This window comes from Grus americana, chromosome 23 (genome assembly GCF_028858705.1).
Source record: "Grus americana isolate bGruAme1 chromosome 23, bGruAme1.mat, whole genome shotgun sequence".
In the NCBI taxonomy this organism is placed as follows: Eukaryota; Metazoa; Chordata; class Aves; order Gruiformes; family Gruidae; genus Grus; species Grus americana.
The window spans coordinates 4,473,881-4,493,694 of NC_072874.1; the positions used below are offsets into that span (position 1 = coordinate 4,473,881).

At 49.4% G+C, this 19,814-nt stretch overlaps 2 protein-coding genes and 1 long non-coding RNA gene across 14 annotated transcripts; all 3 read left to right on the forward strand.

The window, feature by feature from the left end:
• The first annotated feature begins 503 nt into the window (after positions 1–503).
• LOC129195815 (uncharacterized) lies at positions 504–6,067 on the forward strand. The gene is made up of 2 exons (XR_008573969.1): positions 504–932; positions 4,833–6,067. It is a non-coding gene; the product is annotated as an uncharacterized LOC129195815 (long non-coding RNA).
• Positions 6,068–8,719: 2,652 nt separating this feature from the next.
• STMN1 (stathmin 1) lies at positions 8,720–13,182 on the forward strand. Its single transcript, XM_054802590.1, has 5 exons — positions 8,720–8,797; positions 10,394–10,464; positions 11,215–11,387; positions 12,132–12,323; positions 12,685–13,182. Exons 2-5 carry the CDS (start codon positions 10,452–10,454, stop codon positions 12,751–12,753), a joined length of 447 nt encoding a protein of 148 aa, XP_054658565.1. The 5' UTR covers positions 8,720–8,797; positions 10,394–10,451; the 3' UTR covers positions 12,754–13,182.
• Positions 13,183–14,409: 1,227 nt separating this feature from the next.
• Positions 14,410–19,471, forward strand: PAQR7 (progestin and adipoQ receptor family member 7). Of its 12 annotated transcripts, none has more exons than XM_054802582.1 (4): positions 15,313–15,550; positions 17,046–17,283; positions 17,858–17,937; positions 18,130–19,471. In XM_054802582.1, exon 4 carries the CDS (start codon positions 18,169–18,171, stop codon positions 19,207–19,209), a length of 1,041 nt encoding a protein of 346 aa, XP_054658557.1. In that variant the 5' UTR covers positions 15,313–15,550; positions 17,046–17,283; positions 17,858–17,937; positions 18,130–18,168; the 3' UTR covers positions 19,210–19,471. The 12 variants fall into 12 exon arrangements, with proteins under 12 accessions (XP_054658553.1, XP_054658552.1, XP_054658563.1 ...); XM_054802581.1 differs by having other exon boundaries at positions 17,162–17,283; XM_054802585.1 differs by having other exon boundaries at positions 15,343–15,423; positions 17,162–17,283.
• Positions 19,472–19,814: the final 343 nt, after the last annotated feature.

Consider the following 19,814-nt stretch of genomic DNA (forward strand, 5'->3'; position numbering starts at 1 on the left):
GGGGTTTGGCACCCGGGGCACCCGCCGGCAGGTTGGCAGCCCAACCGTCCCCTGCCCCATAGAGCTGTACGTTGGAAAGAGTTCTCTTCCAGCCAAGCATTTCAATGTGTCTGATCTGCTTTAATATTCAAACCGGTGGCTTTAAAAATAAAAAAAACCCCCAACCTGCTGCCCATTTATATTCCCCTCACAGCTGTGCTTGCAGCATGGCTGGGGTATGAATGGACGCATTCCTCTTACCCACGGCTTATCTCCGCAGAGCAACCTCCGCTCTCCGACTGGCTTTGGCTTCAAAGCTTTCCACTCTCTGGGCTGGGGGCTGAAATCCAACAGTGTCAGCACAGACCCGGCTTGGAACTTGTAGTATCTTAGAGCTGAGAGCCTTCTTCTCCTCCTCCCCACCCCCAGCTCGTCCTGCCTGCGGCTCCCTCCCTCCTGGGAAGCCCCTTCCAGCCGGCAGATCCCTCCCCATCCCGCCGCACATGCATGCAGCAAACTGGAGTTACCAGCTCCGGTCTGCCGCAGCATTTGCTGCTGCTTAGAAAAAACCCCTCATTTACTCAATTGAAGCTTCCCTGTTGATTTAATTAATGAAAATTGAGACATGTGTAAAACCTCTTTGTAATTACCGTAACACTGTCGTGGTTTGGGGTTTGGTTTTTTTTTTTTCCTTTCTCCTTTTTCTTGTATTTTTAAGGAAAAGAGAAAGGCCTGGATTCACAATAGCTTGTGAAGATCCACGGCCCTGCAAGCTGAGCCCAGTGCGTGCAGTGAGAACTGCACAAGCTCTGGTAGAGGAGCTCAGTGTCCAGCGGTGGGCTGCGATACCAGCCCCGAAGACCAGCGCAGATGCAGGCGCAGGGCTGACCCCACTCCTAACCCAAACCCAGGCAGCACCATCTTGAGCAGAATTCCTTAGATTCCTTTGATTGGTGAGTATATGCTTGGTTTTATGTTGATTTTTCTATTGGCAAATCAAAACTTTGCTCTGCGTGAAGTTCAGAAGAAAAATTGAGTTTCTTAATCTCCGAAGCGAATTGTTATCATCTAATGTGTCGGCTTCCAGGCTGCCTTGAGCCGAAAACCCCGGATGCTCGCAGTCACGAGGGATTCAGCTTCAATTTTGTCATCTTCCCAGGCACCAGTTCCTCCCGCGCTGGGTTACAGGGCAGGACCAGGGCTCTGCCAGGCGGGCAGACCCTTGGGATCTAGCGCAGGGCACGCGCTTGCCGGCTTCGAGGTGTGACGCTGCAGGGCTGGGCTGCAGGTGTGATGCTTGAGGAGTTCACTGGACTTTGAAATGCAATGCCATGGGCCAAGAGGGCTCCTGTTCTCTCGGGCAGCAGCAATCGAGGGTATTCTGAGAGCAGAACTGTTTTTTTGACAGTTTTCACTCTGCAGCAGAAGTCCCATTTCAGGCTGGAGCAGTCTCTTGCTGACCGTGGAAATGATTCCTGAATAAACAGGGGAAAAAAGCACTGAGAAGGGAAATTGAGGCACTGGAGGACAGAAGAAGCAGTGTGAGGTCTCTCTAGTTCCAGGCTAACCCAAAAAAGCCCTTGAAACAGATTTGAAGGATTTTTTTGGTTAATATCCAGATTTCTCCCAATTTAGGAAGGACAGGCTGAGCTGAGCCCTGGGGATGCCAGCTCGTGCTTTGCACCCGAGTGTGGTGGTGGGGGAGAGCGGAGGGCTGCGTGAGGCAGGGACCCTGAATGTGCCACAACCTCCTTTTTAACCCTTTGGCTTATGTCTTCACCCCGGGTCGGGGTGTGGAGAGGTGCTGAGACTGTCAGCACCCCTCCCAGGGTGACACGGTGGCACCGGACCCCCCCAGCCCACCAGCTTCAGGATGCCTTCGTCTCCTCACATTGATAACGGCTCTCTAACGATGTTCATCACGCAAGGCCTGGGTTGGGGGTTTTTTTTGTGGGGTTTTTTTTTTTTTTTAATTAAAATGAAGCACTTATGTTGGCAATCACAACATAAGCGTGTCTCTCTGGGTATTGATTTTAGCGTACGGCAGCAGTTTGCTGGTTTATTGCACAAAAGAGAGAGATGTGTTTTCCCTCCAGAAAGGCTGGCTTTGTTTGCCTGTTCTCACAGCTGCAGTGGATGTGGTTAGTCTTTTTTTCTCTTAATATATATATAGATCTATTACGAACTCAAATTAGTGGGGAAAAAGGGATCAAACAGCACTGAGCAAATGTTAAGTGCAGGTATTGTTTCCATTGCTGAGTGATTACAGGCAGGGGGTGAAGAGCCATCGGGATGGAGCAGGAATTAACCCATTTCGATGCAGAATTGTCGATGGAGATGGAAGGGGAACTGCTGATTCTCTTGAGAGGATCTAAAGTGCGAAAGCATAGCTACGGACCTCCTCGTCCAACTGAAGTCGAAAAATGCCATCAAAAACCCCGCAAACTTGTTTCCTTGGCTCACAAATCCTGTGGGAAGAGGCGTGTTTTATTCTACCCATAGCGTCTGACAGATCTCGTCTATACACAGCACCTAGAGATATCGCCATGGGATAATTAGCTGTGGCTGTTCACCGGGCAGGTCAGGATCTGCTGTGGCACTTGAGCGCGGGGTTGGATGTGAGGATGGGGGGCGGATGCTTCAAAATGCTGCCTTTTGATTGGAATTCGACCTTGCGCTGTCTGTCTGAAGCCAGCCACTTGAGAATTGCAAATCCACCTGCACCCCAGGCAGCAAATCTCTCTGAAAAATAAGTAAAACCTGTTACCATTTGGCCGCGCACCTATTTTGTCAGTGAAACACCTTTGATAGCAAGCAGCCCGAGAGCTCTGCATTGAGTATTATTTTCCAATTTGCTCTTAGTGGGAACAGGCTCAGTCTGGGGGCTGTTACAAGCTCTTTCGTATTGTTTATTTGATATCAGGGAAGTCATTTTCCTTTAAGAGGATTTCCATCCCTGAACTCCTCCCATCATGACACTTCCAAGCTACATTTTGTCTTGAAAGGGTGGGAGTATTTTTAACTATATCACGCCAGGGAAGTATTAATAGCACAATAGGCTTGCTGAGCTGCTGGTAGAGCTGAATCCATATTTTAAATTCAAGGAACTAATTAGGAACTGGGGAATAATTAGTGCTATATCCAGCTTTTCTTTCCCCTCACTTAATTTTCAAAAAGTCAAAGCAAATGTCTTCACTGGAATCTTCTACGGCTGTTGAATATTTTATGGCTTCCTGATGCATTGCTATTCCATGTGGTTGTCAAAATCACGCTGTCTCCTTTGCTCTATCCCAGCTGAAATGGCTGACTCTGACACTTTTGAAATCTAATTAGTGCATCTCCTGTTGGCTCACATGCAAAAAAAAAACCCCATAAACCTTTTCTTCATGCTTCTCTCCCAGCCACTCGCTATCACTGGGTGATGAAGCTCTGTGCAGCGTAGTTATTTTTGAACCCTCGGTTGTTTACGGGCTTCCTTGAATAGCAAAACTCTTGGTGCTCCATATGGGAAATGCAAATTTGTGGACTCCGGTTGGGAGCAGAAAGGGAAAAGCAACAAGGATGCAGAGAAATGGGTCAAGGCTCACGGCTTGGTTGAGAGCTGTGGGAGGAAAGAGGGGAGGAAGCAATGCAAGGAGATCTCTGAGCCAGTTTTCCTCGCACATTTCTGGACGTAGTGGAGTTGGGAGCCAGCATCCACACAGGTCTGTCCTTATATTTATAGGTAGCTCCCAGGAGAGCACAACTGCACATTAGTGTCTTGGAGGATCTGCTGGTGCACTGAAGAAAACAACCAGCTCTGAAAATGTACCTGCTGTTGGGAGTGTCTGTGATAGCTCTGCTCAGTGTGAAGTCTCTGGTCTCTAATAATAGTTGGGCTTGTGCTGAAGCCTTTTTCTCACTCTTGCCTCTCCCCAGCCATCTGTTTTCAAGAAACTTGTGGAATTCATGTCACTGAGATCTTATCCATATTTACTGGAGGGGCAGAGACTGGCTTACATAGCTAAAAGCTGGGAGAGAAGAATAGTCAGAGACAGAGAAGTAGTTTGATCATGTAAAAACTCATTTTCTTAGGAAACAAAGAATGAAAACCATGCCAGGAGATCTACCAGCTGGCTGGGAAGGGAATTCTGCTGTTCCTTTGCGCAGCGTGAATCGAAGGCAGAGCTCGCTATTTAGGAGAAAGACCAGATCTTGTTCAGCATCCTGGTTGCAGCCAGGGTGAAGGTGCTCACGTGTAGATACTGCAGCCTCTGCCATTATTTTAGGGTCTGTCACCATTTCAGGGCATTGGAGAATTTTTTGCAAGGATGGCAGAGTGCTTGTGGGGTCTTTGTCTTTAGCTCATTAGAAGCTTACTTTATTTTTCTACTCTAGAGCCTTGTCAGCCCTCATCACCATAGTATTTGGCTATCATGCAGTACAGTCCTATGACTGCATTTGAAGAGGTGAGTATGACATTTCAGGGTTATATTGCCCCAATATCAAAGCAATTAATTTATATTTTAATCTCTCTTTCTGCAGGCGCAATCGCCATCTGTGGTGAGTGCTTTTGTCTCATTTTATGGAGGAATTAAGTGAGTTTGAGTGAATTTCTCAAAAAAACACAAACTAGCAATGGAAGCCAGGTGCCCTGTCTGATTCAAAAAAATTAAATCATTTCCAACAGCACGTTGGCAAGTGCAAATTTGTTCTGAAGGGAACATTTTCTTAATGGTGTTTTTCAGCATAAATATAGTATCAGCCTAAACACCTCCAGTAAACAAATATCAATTACCTTAAACATTTCTTGCCTGTGGAAGAGCTTTCATTGTGTGGGAGACATTCTCTAAAACTCGTGCTTTATTCTTCAGTTCCGTGGACTCCTCCACTGCATTTGGATTAAAACGTATTCTTATCTGAAGATCAGCAAGACCTTTGCAGCCACTGATTTTCCTTGTGAGATCTTTGCCGGGCAGCAGCACGTCAGTACAGCCAGCGCGAAGATGGGTACGCTGCAGTGTGGAGAAAAATTTGCTGAAGGTTAATACAAAGACTGAGAAACACGGATAGAAAGAAATCTTGTAACCCTTCTCCCTACCTCTGAGAACAAGTTTCTTTTAAATTAGTCTCCCCTAGCAGGTTATTAAATCGCTTAAACTGATTGACTCAGGTCAAATAGTATATTGGATTTCTAGTTTTAAAATGAACTTTGCTAATGCAGTGACTGTTACCAGACTTAGCAAATACTTGCTAATATTACTTACCAAGGTGCTTTAAAACATTCTCTGATTAACAAATAAGCTGTCAGTCCATCCACCGTGAGTGCTTAAGGGTGGCAATTTAATACTCAGGAAGCACATTTTCTTATTGGAGATTAAATATTTTTGCAAGTTAAAAGAGCTGCCGTGGGCTGAGTTGTCACCTAATTATGTCAGTCTCTTTGTGGGATATTTTGATAAGCACATCAGAGGAGATGCTTTAATCTTTATGCTAAATCTGATCACGTCACATCCTAAATTCACACGTACGAGTCCTCCCGATGAGACCTTGACTTATCTGTTTCACTGAGAGCAGATGAACTGAAGCCGAGGGACCTCATGTTTTGTCTGTGCCAAGAACGAGCCCCCGAGCAACCGGTGGGCAGTTACTGTGGCTGCCAGTTGCACGAGGGCAACGATTTTAAGCTGATATCACCAGCTCAGATGTATCGTAGCTGCTGAGGCTGAGAGTAGGTCATATTCCTAATTTATAGAGCCTTTGTCCCTTTCTCTCTGGGAATGTCTGCTGCAGGTTCTGCTGCGGTCCTTTATTTTCTTCAGGATGCACAAATTTATCTGGCTGATGTGGTTAGATTTGGGCTTGAAACGGTATCTTCCTTCTCAATCCCTGTTTTGGGGCTAAATAGTGACATGTTGGAGGAAATTTCTCATACTGCTGCTTGCTCTCTTTTTTTATTTTTTGGAAAACCTGGAATTAGAGCAAAAAGCTTTTGTTGGTGATAAGGAATCCAGCAGACAAAAACTACCACAGCCACATGCTGCTATGCTCGACGAAAAGAAGAGTCTGTTTAGAATCGCAGTAAATGTGTCGATAAACACAAATCAAATGCAAATTAAATAAAAGCTTTTCATATACTCCATTCTCCTTGAGATCAGACGAAAATAAATGCCACATAAACAAATGAGTTTTCTGAAATGTTCCAAAAATAAAACCACTCTTGCAACGAGGCCAAAAACGAGATCGTCTCCATGCCTTTCCAGCTGCTAAGAGCTGTTATTTCTCTTTGTATCACAATAATACTCAAAGATTTCGGTTTAAATTGAAACCGGTTGTGGCAGGTGTTGTAAAAGGGTTGCTAAAGAGTCTCAACCAAAGTGACACTGCGTGGAAAATGTCAGAGCTGAGAACAGATCCCGAATCTGATTCCCAGCCCAGTGCCTCTGTTCAATAGACCAAGTTGCCTCTTACAAAGGAGAGTTCTTACCTGAAATAAATGTTTTTGGCTTTAGAGCCAATCTGCAAAGGAAGGTAAGTTACATTCCAGTCTTTTCTTTTTTTTTCTTTCTCTCTTTTCTCTTTTTTTTTTTTCTTCCTGTGAGAAGCCCGGGAAATAAGACGGAAAGCACTGAGAACAGACCCTGCATGACTCGTAGTTTCATCTCAGCCTGCATCCCTTCTTCAAAAGGGGAAAATGCTATTTCATCATCATCTCTCCAGGGGGTGAGGACTGACTAAAGGCATTCACACAGGTACCAAACAAAAAGCCCCGAGCCCAGGAAGCCTTGTTTCCTCTGGGAAATCCTGAGATCATCCCAGGATAATCTCATTGATTCTACTAAAAAGCATTAATATTAAAGCATCCAACACACTGTTGATCTACACGGATGATAATTAACAAATGATAAAGTAAAAGACAGGCTGATGGTATGGTCTCTTGGCTGCTTTGTCTTCCCAGCCACATTTGATGCAATTTAATCCAAGCACTCAAAATATTTCATTTAAAAACACGTGTGTTGTATGTGATATCTATGCATATACCGCTGGTATTGAGCCAGGAACTCTGTGAATGTACCAGGCATGATCCTGAAGGGCCAAGCAGCTGAACTGTTTTGAATCTGAAATCCCTTCAAACCTACAAAAAGGCTCTTCCATGCTGCTGGAAAATGGCTCTTCCCATGCCCAGCGAGCCACTCCGGCAGAAAGCTCTCCCAATTCTAGCAGCTCGGTGGCTGGATGTGGTTTCCATGGAAATAGACGTCAGATCAGCAAAAAAACAGGGCAAGTGTTTAAAATAATCTCTGTTTTGAAAGCTTTATGTATTTCTGTCACAATATTAACCTTCCTCAAGGTAGGATTTTTGGGTTTTTTTGGTGCAAAATCCTTGTTTTTAAGACCGTGCACAACAGTGGGTCCCCTCAGAAAAGTCCTTTCTTCGGTGTTTCGGATACGGACACTGCTGGGCTTGCATCGTAGCAGAAGATTTGTGCTGTTCTCCAGCCATCTGCCTTTTATATGTATTGACTCTTGGTGTAACTCAAGTGACCGTAGCAGTGAAACCACCACGGGAGTTGTACAGAAGTCATTTGTACGGAACATGCAAAAATAGAGACGGTTCATTTAAAGCACATTTGCGAGCGAACCACTTATCTACACTTGGCAATGGCATTGTCTTGGGAAGGGAACCGCTCACTACACAGCCCATACGACAAGGACAGATTGTCTTTACACGGCCATTATAGACATACTGTGGAATCCACACGAACGATGGCTTTTCTGGATGTGCTTTGACTTGCTGGTGTCACCCCGAAGGATAGGGTGGCCGTGTAGCTGTCCCCCAAAGCACACCGCCAGGGTGGGGGCCAACAGACAGACCCACAGATCCTCTTTGGGGTTGGCCTGCAGTTGCTGTGGCCCTGAGGCGACCAAAGGAACACGGTGGGCATCTTGATGATGACCAAGAGCTCCGAGGTTATCATGGCCCTGAGATAACTGACTGGCCCTGAGGTGACCGTGGCCTTGTGGTGACTGTGGCCCCAAGGTAAGTGGCGATGACCCTGAGGTGATCATGGCCGTGAGGCAACCAAGGGCCCTGTGGTAGGTGGCTGTGGCCATGAGGTGACCGCAGCCCTGAGGTAAGTTGCCATGGTCGTGAGTTGACCGTAGTCCTGAGGTAGATGGCTGTGGCCGTGAGGTGGCCATGATCTCAAGGAGTGGCCATGGCCCTAAGGTGACCGTAGTCCTGAGGTGACCGTAGTCCTGAGGTAAGTGACCGTGGCCTTGAGGTGACCACGATCTCAAGGAAAGTGGCCACGGCCCTGAGGTGACCGTGGCCCTGAGGTATGTGGCCAGCCTCGAGGCGACCATCCGAACCACGACTCCGCTCCTGCCAAACGCCCCTGAGGGGACGAGGCCGCACCGGGGCCCTGCTCCTCCCCACCACCGGGGTGGGAGACAAAGGGAGTCCCACCGCCCTCCGGGCGCGGGCGGAGAGCGCGGCGCAGGGGCGCACAGCCGCGGGGCGGCCCGCGGAGACGAGGGGCGTCGCGGCGAGGTCCCGCACCCTCCTCCCCGGCCCCGCAGGGCCGCGGGGGTCGCCGTCCTTCGCCGCCACCGCCCGCCCATGGCGGACTACGTGTCCCGGCATGCAGCGGGCGGCGGGGAGGGGGAGCGCGCGCCCCCCGCCTCGCGTTCCCCGCCGGCCCCCCGGCGGGCGGCACGTGCCGCCGCGCTCGGCCAATGGGGGCGGGGCGGGGCGGGTCACGTGCTATTGTTTGGCGCTTTTGTGCGCGGCGGGGCGGGCGGGAGCGGAGTGTGACTGGAGCGGCGGAGCGGGCAGGTGGGTGCGCGGTGGTTGGCGGGGGGCTGCTGAGGGCTACCCGGGATGGGAGCCGGGTGTCCGTGGCCGTGCTGGTGTTGAGAAGCTGGGGGTGGGGAGTGGTGATGGTTCACGGAGGTCCGGCGCTCCGTGGGATAGGGCGGCGGTGCCGCAGCGGAGGGGGGGGTCTCAGGGTGGGTGTCAAGGCGAGGGGGGCCGCAGGAGGCTCCGCAGTGGTTTGCGGGCGCTTGGGGAGGGGGCCGCGCGCCTGCCCCTTTTGTTCCTTCTCCTCGCCAGGGTCGCGTTCCCACCCGCCGCCTGCTTCTCTGGCGTCGCGGTGACAAAGGGAAGGGGCTGCAGGAGACAATGGGTGTGTGGGGGTCTCCAGTTCCCCCTTCCAATTCCTGCGGGCAAGGGGATATCTATTGTCCCGGGCGACGCTCTGTGAGGGGCGACGCCCTACTCAGTGCTGTGGCGGCGCCCCCCTCCCCTCCCTGACAGGACCCCGCCATTGTTAGTGGGGAAGGGGCGGCGCCCGGACGGCCTCGCCCCGACGCCATCGAGCTCGGGGACCCGCGGTTGAGCCCCGCTTGAATGAGGGGGTGTCCCTCTTCCGTCCCCCGCTTTCACCCCGGGGTAGAGACGGGGGGGGGGGGTGGGGGTGTCCGCACCTGCGACGGGTGGGTGGTGGTGGGGGAGCGGCAGGTGCCCGGATGTTACCGTTGGCCCCGCCCTCTTTCGAGCCCCCCGCGCGGGCGCGCGCGCTCTCTCTCTCTCTCTCTTTCCCCGGCGGTTTGAATTCGGTGCGGTTAGGAAGGCGCGTGCGGGGAGGAGGCGGGGCCTCCGCCCGGCCGCGCGACGGCCTCGGTGCCTATTGGTTGGAGGTGGGAGGGGCGTTACTGCTGGGGGGGGGGGGGGGGGGGATGCGCGGTCCCAGCGCCGCCCGTCCGGGCGGCGCTGGGACCGCGCATCCCCCCCCCCCCCCCTCCGATTTATCGTCAGCTAAAAACCTGGGAAAAAACCCTCCTTTTCGGGTTTTTAGAGCGTTCTATGTCTCTTCTTGTTACATCCCTTTATAAGGAGATGCTGGGCAGTGTGTGTGCTTGCTGTCTGTCGTGATGTGCAGCATCGGGCTATGTACAAATAAAATCGAATTTTAAATGAGCTCAATGCACATATTTAAGATCTTTTGGTAGCAGCAGGAGTCCTGGCTGTACCGTCCTGTTGTGTGCCGTATTTTAATTCGGAGAGCTGTATCTGCTGTGTCCAATATTGGTGAAATATCCGTAGCATTGTATGCTGTTAAATTAGTGGTAAAATTGGAGTCTTTGTTTGCATATCTTAATTATGGTGGAGTAATACAGGGACTGTAAATGCCCAGCTGTACAGTCGTACGTACAGATACTACAACACCAATACTTGAGAACATTGCTGCTGTTCTTAGCGATGTACATCAGCCTCAGCCCTGCAGACTAACTGGAATTACTGACTGCAGTAACCTTCTCGACTGTCTTTTGTTCAGCAGGTCTAATTATGCTTAGCAATTATTTCATTAGGAGTTAGAAGAAATGAAATTCATGTACTTACTGTTCAAAGGAATGTCTCTTTGTTATCTAGGAATCCAACCAATTGAAGTTCTCTCAGAGTTGGCTTCTGGAGTCATATTTTCTTGGTCATGGCTACTTCTGGTATGTAGTATTAGGTGTTAAATGCTCTTGTGGTTTTTTCCTCTTAATTTCCTCAGAAATAATTTTCAATTTAATATAGTAAAATAAGCTGTCATCACCATGTTTTTCTCCCATGTCTAGGCTGCTTTGGAGAAGCTGTTAGAACCGGGTGCTTGTGAAAACATACCAAAAGCCCTCTCAGATGAGGCTGTTAGCAGATGGGCTTCAGCTCATCTGCATGCCCATCTGCTCTGTTAACAGAACTGACTATCATCTAGACATCTTGGTGATCAAAACTGGTGTGCTGGTACAACTGACACCGTGCAGGGCTGACATGCCTGTTCAGAAGTGTTTGAAGAGAGAACACTGGCTTACGTATTTCTTTGAAAACTGGTTTCAGTTCTTGGCAGTGTCAGGTCTTAGTTGAACGCCTTGAACTCTTCCTCAAACTTGTCATTGGGGAAAGAATGATTTTTTTTTTTTTTTCATTTGAAGTACTGATAAACTTGTTTTCACGACCCTGGATATTAAGGGCTAAAATAAAATGTCAGGTGCTTGAGTAATGTAGGATCAAGGAAGAACTGCAAACAAAATTGCCTGCTACATTTTTTGAATTGTGGTGCTGTTGCTTAAAACAAAACTGTTGGCTCAGATCCTAACTGTCCCCTTAAGTGAGCTTTGTGGCATTGAATTTGTGAAGGCTATTGTTCAAGTTACCGAAGCCAGTTCCTGGCTCAAAATACCATTTGGTTTCTTTTCCCATGTTCCTAGATATTCAAGTGAAGGAACTGGAAAAGCGTGCCTCTGGGCAGGCATTTGAGCTGATACTCAGTCCCCGCTCAAAAGAAGCAGTCCCAGAATTCCCCCTTTCTCCCCCAAAGAAGAAGGATGTGTCATTGGAAGAGATTCAGAAGAAGTTGGAAGCAGCAGAAGAGAGACGTAAGGTAAATTTGAAATGACCTAAGTGAGCTCTGCTCAACTAGTCTGTGAGAGCTGTGTAGTTTGGGGTTTTTTTTTTTTTTTTGTTGCTTGGGACAAGTGATTAGCAGTTTGTATTATGGTAAATGGAATATTAATTGAACTTTTTTTGAATCTCTGGGGCTCTTATGAACCTCTCTTATGGTCTGCAAAGCCATAGCCTTGCTCCCAACGTGATCTTGAATGGTCACTTGAAAAACTGGGAGAAAATGTTTAAGTTGAGAGGGGGATGCTCTTTCAGGAAGAAGCTGTTTTTTTTTTTTTTTTTTTTTTTTTGTCTTAAACAGAACAGATTAATTTTCTCCTGGAAAATGTAGTTGTGAAGGTGTAATGAGAAGGTTTGCCAATACAGTGTCTGACTTGATGTAAGACCTTGCTGTTGAGATGTAGCTTGGAGCCATTGGCTGTGCAGAGCCTTACTAATTGAAGTGCAGCCTCCTGTGTCGCCTGAATCAGTGATTCACCATTCTGAGAAGTGAGAATCTTGTAGGAAAAATCTATCAGTGTTAACATAAAAAATAAATCCATGTTCTTTCTTCCAGAAAAATCCCATTTAACAAGACTTGCAAGTAATGACAAAAACTTAACTTTCTGGGTAGTTTGCAATGGTAAAATATCTTTTTTTCTCTGGAATTGTGAACAACTCGACCGTAGCTGTCTGTGTAGTTCCTCTGTCTTATGTTCAAAGCGTGCATCCTCTGTTTTGTTAGTCTCACGAAGCAGAAGTCTTGAAGCAGCTAGCTGAGAAGCGGGAGCATGAAAAAGAAGTGCTTCAGAAAGCAATTGAAGAAAACAACAACTTCAGCAAAATGGCAGAGGAGAAGCTGACCCACAAAATGGAAGCTAACAAAGAAAACCGTGAGGCACAAATGGCTGCTAAACTGGAACGCTTGAGGGAGAAGGTGAGCGTAGAGTCCTAGTTCCCCTTTGGGAGAGAGTTCCTCCATGCTCCTTACTGTGAGAACTGGCTAAATAAAGCCAAGTAAATGGCCAAGTGAGGAGGGTGCTATGAACAGACAGCTATCCTTGGGGTTCTGTGATGGTCTTATCTTGAAAGATTATTAAATCTGCAAAAGACTTTGCAGAAGTCTTACTCTTTGGGGAGAGGGGATGGATCGCATTAGAGCAGCATCTTGCTTTCTGTTAGAAAACGTAATCCTTCGGTAACACCCACTGACAGGTTCGTGCTGGGGGGTGGGAAGCAAGCTGGAGCCCTGCCTCTCTGCCTGGGCAGCTAACTGCTCCCCTGCGGTTGTCTTTCAGGACAAGCATATTGAAGAGGTTCGAAAGAACAAAGAAGGCAAAGACCCTGGTGAGGCCGAAACCGACTGACTTCATTCTGGAAACTGACTCTCTCCCCCTCCTCTAAATATCCAAAGACTGTACTGGCCAGTGGTTTTATCTTTGGTTTTGGTTTTTTTTTAAGTTTCTAGAAAAACTGATGTAGAACTGTAAAATTAGATCCAAACTGTACACTTTCTTTGGGGGCTAGAGGGGAGACCTTACATGTTTCACTTTTTCTAAAGTGTTGTCTTTCCAGTGTAGCTATCTTCTTGTTGCATCCTTTTCTACTCCAGTGCGCTTGCTACTGGGTTGATGGCTAGTACTGTATCAGCTCTGTAAGACGTTTGTGAAAGGAATATGTAGTATACTGTTCCATGCTGAGTATCTGTTACACTTCAAAAATCTGACTCTGTCCCAGTCTGCTAAAATACTGCTGTAACTGAGTGACTAAATAAAGCTGCACAGTGCTGTTATCATGAGAATTACTTCGGAAAATGACATAAACCCCAAAATCAGTTGGCTGAGGTCTGCAACAGGCATACTTATCCAGGGCTGGGCGGAAAGGTCCGCAGCAGCACTCTTCCTTACATCCACAGGCATGCTGCATGACTGCCTTTCCCCTAGAGCACACTCATTGTCTTAATTTTACAATAAGAGCTTTGTTTTGACACCTCAGCAGTTGTCAGCTGTTGTGTGTTTTTGCTAAAAAGAGTTCAGAACCACCTCCCTTTGGATGCTGACACTTCAACAAACAAGTCCTTGTTACCACATGACTGATCTGAGCCTGGGGTTGGGGTTTTTTTTTTTTGGTAAGGGTTTCTAGAAGATGACTTGTGCTATTGAATGGTGACTTGTGTACCACATCCTGCAGTGTCAGAGCACAAAGTCACAAACCTGTTCTGCACTGGGAGTGTCAGCCAGCCTCAGATGAAAATGCTGTTGTGGATAAGAATTAAGAATTATTTTTGATTTGGTGTCTGCTGCAGAGGTGTTGGATAAGTAGATTGTGCTGCAGGGTGTGTCTGAAGATTAACTCCTGCCTGCAAGGAGATGTGTATCTTTGTTTTTTCTGGGGTGTGAGAAATGGATGTGACTGTACTTGTGCTCTGAGGAAAGATGCTTTTGAGGTGGATTGGGTACAGGGTTGCTGTACCAGACCAAGCAACCCAAACCCTGCCTCTGAGGACACCCACAGGTAAAACCAAGGCTGCAGTTGGTATGAACAGCCACCTAACTTCAGTACAAACACTGTGTTCTGAAGGACTCCGCTTTAGTAAGTGTGTTCCCTCGGAGCGGGGAAGCCTTGGGTTTCACAGCTTCTGTTAATGCCAAACACGGGGTGGCACTGGGCTCTGCGAGGCACGCTCAGTCCTGTCTGCCTCCGCTTGTGTCCTTGATCTTGAGGCTTGGCTACCAGGTTTATTTTCAGGATGAGAAGCTGGTAGGGAGTACTTATTTTTCTTTTAAGGGGTAATTGAGTCCTGGACCACTTGACCTGTCTTCTGGGGCTTGCTAAAGAAGGAACCTCAGTTTAGAAAGCTTTTATGTACCACACTTACCACTTCTGATTGCATCAGAGTTGTACTTAACCAAAAGCTGATATTGCGCTGTTTGAATGAAGGAAGAACAGTGAAATAAAGCCAGGCTCGATGTGCTGGAAGGCTGGGATCACATCCTCTGCCTGGAGGATTTGCAGAAGTGTTTTGATACGTCATAATTTAAGGTAAGACAGACTGTACTTCTACCTGTTGGGGAGCAACCACCCACCTGCAGGGGGGACACGGCACAGGGATTTTAACGGTGCCTACCAACACTGTGTAAACTGGGAGTACGGGGATGCAGGTCAGGATCCACCCAGGGAGGTGCAGAGGATGGGAACACAGAGCTGAACTTGGAGGCAAATGCCTGGACCCCTCATGATGTGCTCGCCAAAGAGCTTGAGCATATCTAGTACCACGTCATGGAGGTTTGTGATCGCTGGATCTGTTCCCATATACAAGATTGAGCATAATTAGCAATCAACCCCCCCTCAGCTCTTCATTTTAATGTATTTCTGCTGAGAAAAGACCGAGTGGCCCAAATACTGTGTGTGGGTTTGCCCCCATCTTTTCAAGGGGTCGGGGAGGAGGAGGACAGCGCTGCCAACCCCCAGATGCTGTTAAGAGCACAAAGAAACGTTAAATGTGAGGGTTTGACCTGCCAAAGCTGTTGGATCTCTGCTCGGGGCCTTCTGTTCCCTTGTCTGAGTTCTGCTTTATGTTACACTTAACCGGAGCTTAATGCCCAGGGTCTGAGCTTAGTCTAGTCTATCTGAGAGCTGCTGGGGGAAGTTCTGAGGGGTGGGAGTGAGCTTGGGGGATGCAAATAGTGAAAGGATGGTAGTGATCTGAGAAATGGGGTAACGGGGAAGAAAAACTATAGCATGGAGCTGGTGCTCAGGCAGGAAATAAAAAAAATAGACTCTGTGGTGGGGAAAGCTGGACTGTAAACAGGTTGCTTTAAAAAAAAAAAAAAAAAAAAAAAGCAGCTCCGCAGCTTATTTCCTAGGCTAGACAGCCCGCCATGCGGCAGCAAGTCACAAAAGCAACGGCAAGGCTTGTGGTGGGTGTGGTGAGGGAAATTGGAGAAGTGACAATTCAAACCGGCTCGTAGATACAGAGGGGCTGTGCCCGGGGACAGGGACCCCGCCGGTTCACCTAATCTTTCAATTCGTGACAGGTAAATCATTAAGGAGAGAAGCCCGGCGAGCGAGGCAGCACGGCCGGGTCCTGCGCCCCGCTGGATGGGAAACGGCGCATTCTCCGTGCGCTGCCGCCTCCCGGAGCCGGGGGCCCTGGCCGGCGGGGTAAGCGGGCACGGAGGGCTCCGGCGGCGGGGGGAGAAGCCGCGGCAGCCGCCGGCGGTGAAACGGGACCGAGCGTCGGGCAGGGCGGATCCGGCGGAGGGGGCGGCCGCTGCGGAGGCACGGCCCGGTGGGGCTCGGCGTCCTCCGGTAGGGAGCGGAGCTGCGGCGGGTTCAGCCGGTGCCTCGGTGGGGGGAGCTCCCCTCCCGGGCCGGGCGGTGGGGGCAGCGGGTCCTGCTGGGGCACCGGGAGGGGAGGGCAGGGTCCAGGGCCACACCGACCCTGACCTCCAGCTGCGCCCGCGTCCTGAAATATCCCCCGGGAAGCAAATTCCCAGGAGGGGGGGGGGGGGGATCGATCCCTGGCTGCCCCAGAAAGGGTTTTTGGCAGAGCTGGGGTGCCGCTGCTCTGCCGGGAGGAGGGAGAGGCTGCTCGGGCACAGGGCCTGCTGGAGCCCAGCCACCGAAAACGCTCGGGTTGCACCTACTGAGGGCTCGGTGAGCCTGTGCTGAGAAAAAAAACGATAATAACTTAAAAGAAACATATTTGTGCTTTAGAAGGCTAAATACAGATGTATGCATGGGAGCAAACAGGCATGTAAACAGCTGGGGGATGAGTCTGTATCATTAAGAAAAAAAATTCAGCAGGATGCATGGATGCTGCTTGAGAAAGGAAATGCTCCGTAGGAAATAACAGGCCTTTGAGGCAACGTTATTGACGTCTCGTAGGCATGTGGAGGTTATTATTCAGAGTACAAGCCAGATTAATGATTTCCAGCACTGCGCGGGGTGCGCTCCGTTCATAATTGTGTTGCTCAAGGCTTCATAGCTAGGAAGAGCTTTGCAAATGAAGTCCTGCTCCAACAAGTTTTGGAGGACCTGGAGTAAACACGGCTCCCTTTCCTGCCTCGCGCCTAGCTGCTCTGAACGCAGCTTTTCCTCCTGCTTTTGCCACAGCGTCTCCCTGCGCAGAACCAGGGGTGCCTTTCCCATAGGAATTTGTCCTCTGGCAGCCGTGACGGGGTCAGACACAACCTGGAGCTGAGCCCCCTCCCCACGTACCCAGGCATCCTTGTGGGCAGCGGCAGCCCTGGCACAGAGGCAAGTTCTCTGGGCGGTAAAGGGGCAACATTTTCTTCCAAACTGCCCATAGAATTTTAGTCAAAATAGCTTAAACTGGCAAGTTCTGCTTTTTCCCACACCTCCCTGGCAGGACTCGAGGCTGTTTCAGTTCAGTGGAGTAGCTGCAAGTCTGGAAGAGGTTCATGAAGTTAATTTTTCACTGGCAGCCTGTGCATGTTGCAGTGTTACAGGAGGGTTTAGGAGGCCAAGCGAGGGTCAGGATTATCCTCTGCGAGGTGCTGCCTTGAGCCAGGGTGGGTTTTTTGTTTTTTTTTTTGACACGAGGCCTCTTGAACCAGGTGAGGTGGGAAAAGAGCATTCAAGAGGGAAGCTGAGCAGCAAACAGCCTGTTTTCATTTGCATCTGTGCCCCTCAGCTTCAGGCAGGCATGAGTTACAGACCCATCTACGCCATCTTGATGAGGAAATTACAGAGATTTTTAAGATAAACAGTCCCGTCCCCTCCTCCTCCTCCTTTTTCCAAACTTTGAAGAGCTTTTCCTGTCTGAGCCATCCCTGAAATGACTGCACTTGCCAGGAGTTAAGGCGTAAATCAGTGCTGGAGCCGGACAGGAGTTGGCCTGTTTTCTTCAGAACTTGTCTCAGCAAGAGCAGGTAAAGATGGGGGGAAGTCTCATTTCGATCGTGTTCTGTTCAGTATGTTTTTAAGGCTGCGGTGAAAAGGCAGAATGAGCCAGCAAGGCTGCCTTTATCTTGGTAAGGACAGCAGCTTCAAAAATGTAAATATGGAAACGCTCGCTTGCAAAGATTACGCTGCTGGACCTCAGTGATGCAACAGGATGAACTCACTTGAGCTGCGTTGTTTTTGTGCAAAGCTGCTTGGAAAATCAGGCGCTGAAAAAAGGTGGTTAAAAACTCTAAACACAGAAGTTGCATCTGCTGTTACCGGCATCACGGTTATTTACGTTCTCAAATGCACTCCTTGTGAGGCAGAGCTGGTCGTCCCGCTGCTTGCGGGAGCACAGCTCGTTATTTGTAATGACAGATACAGCAAACAGTTTACAAGGGGGAAAATTTGGGCTGTTCCTGGACTGGGAAGTTTGTTTAGGATGGTTGGTTTGTTTAGCAGTTCCCAAACTGCTGGGAAGGGGTGAGCTGGGACCTGATGTGTCTGGTGGGTTTGTTTTTGTGTCCATTAACCCCATACTCGTATCCTCTATTCCTCCAGATGGTCTGTCGCTGGTACGGCATGGGGAACTCCAGGGGTTCTTAAATCTCCCTTCAGCGTCCTTCCTATTACTACTTTTGGTGATTATTTTCTTTCAGCTATAATGAGGCCATTCTCCAGTCATGCATGATTTCACATATCTTTGGGGGGAAAAAAACCCCTACAAAGCAACAAAGCATTCAAACAGCCCCTGCTTGTTGATTCCCTGCCCCCCCTCCTCCCGGTAAAGTCACTATTAAACCCTGCAGCAAAACTTTCTTTCCATCCCAAAGGTTGTTTTGCGCAGCAGGGACCTGGAGTTTGGCTGCATCATGGCAACAGTCGTCACCGAAAAGCTTAGCCGCCTCTTTATTAACGTGCGGCAGGTCCCTCAGCTGCTGGCCCCTCTCTCTCCCTCCACCGTCAGCAGTTCGGAGGTGCCAAAGATCTTCTGGAAGCCCTACATCCACACTGGCTACCGGCCGGTGCAGCAGACCTGGCGCTATTACTTCTCGACACTCTTCCAGCAGCACAACGAGGCCATCAACGTCTGGACGCATCTGGTTGCAGCGCTGATCCTGCTGCTGCGGTTCCAGCAGCTCTCCCAACGGGTGGATTTTGGGCAGGACCTGCACGCCCAACCCCTCCTCATCATCATCGTGGCATCTATCACCTACCTGACGTTCAGCACCCTCGCTCACCTTCTGCAGGCCAAATCTGAGTTCTGGCACTACAGCTTCTTCTTCATGGACTACGTGGGGGTTGCCGTTTACCAGTACGGCAGCGCTCTGGGGCACTACTACTACGCCATCGAGCCAAGCTGGCATGAGAAGATCAAGGGGTTTTATATGCCGGCGGCTGTCCTGTTAGCGTGGCTGTCCTGCGCTGGTTCCTGCTACGCCAAGTACCGGTACCACCAATCCGCTCACCTTCTGAGCCGGCTCTGCCAGGAGCTGCCCTCCGGCCTGGCGTACATGCTGGACATCAGCCCTGTGATCCACCGCATCTACACCGCGTCGCCCTCTGAGCGGGCTGACCCGGCCCTTCTGTATCACAAATGTCAAGTGCTGTTTTTCCTCATTGGAGCCTTTTTTTTCTCACACCCTTACCCTGAGAAGTGGTTTCCTGGGAAATGTCACTTCTTCGGGCAGAGCCATCAGATTTTTCACGTGTGCCTGGTACTCTGCACGCTGGCGCAGATCGAGGCGGTGGTGTTGGACTATGAGTCCAGGCGACAGATCTATTCCGCTCTTCAGGGTGATTTGGCACACAACTTCTCTGCCCTGTGCCTCTTCACTGTGACCTGCTCTGTCCTCACAGCTGCTTACATGGCCCGGAAGGTGAAGAACAAGCTGAGCTTCAAAGAAGAGTAAGAGCCCTGAAGGAGAAGCAGGTGAGCTCCCCCAAACAGCTGGTCTGCAGCCAGCTGTGGTGATGCTGCCGTGAATCCGGCCACCAAGTTCAAGGAGAAGAGGAACGAAACGCTTTGCAAACTGTTACTTGGCAGTGCTCTCTCCAGGGAGAGAAAGAGCGAGCTGCTTTTTTAATGCCTTTTTTTAAATTCAGAATTAGTTCCAGCTTGCTTAATGGTACACTGGCTTAATTCATGTGTCTGAATAAACAGTTGGAACAAAATGGTGTTGGTGCTGCAGCCCTGTGTCCCAACAGTGGTGGGCTGGGAAAGGTTCTTAGAACCTCCTGGGTCTCGGCAAAAGGTGAGGAGATGCCACCAGGCTCCCCGTTAGTGGTGGCAGAATCTAACCCATGGAACCAGAGCGAGGCGTGGTATAAACCACAAACACAGGTAGCAAATTTATTTAATATCTTTTTAGGCCCCTTTTATGTGGCTTAGGGAGCTGTATGGAGCTCTCCATGCAGTGACAGGGCCCTGTCCCTTACCAGGTGAGAGCACGGGCGTGTAACACGCACGGACCCTGTCCTGGGAGTGCACAGAGCGCGTGCTTGGGGTTGGTTTGAT

Excerpts from the sequence above, each read along its gene's own strand:
- STMN1 (XM_054802590.1), top strand. Across the intron at positions 11,388-12,131 it reads CAGCAGAAGAGAGACGTAAG|TCTCACGAAGCAGAAGTCTT; the intron begins GTAAATTTGAAA and ends CTGTTTTGTTAG. Across the intron at positions 12,324-12,684 it reads TGGAACGCTTGAGGGAGAAG|GACAAGCATATTGAAGAGGT; the intron begins GTGAGCGTAGAG and ends GTTGTCTTTCAG.
- PAQR7 (XM_054802578.1), top strand. The coding sequence starts at position 15,488 with ATGGGAAACGGCGCATTCTCCGTGCGCTGCCGCCTCCCGGAGCCGGGG. Across the intron at positions 15,551-18,129 it reads CGGGGGCCCTGGCCGGCGGG|GTTGTTTTGCGCAGCAGGGA; the intron begins GTAAGCGGGCAC and ends TCCATCCCAAAG.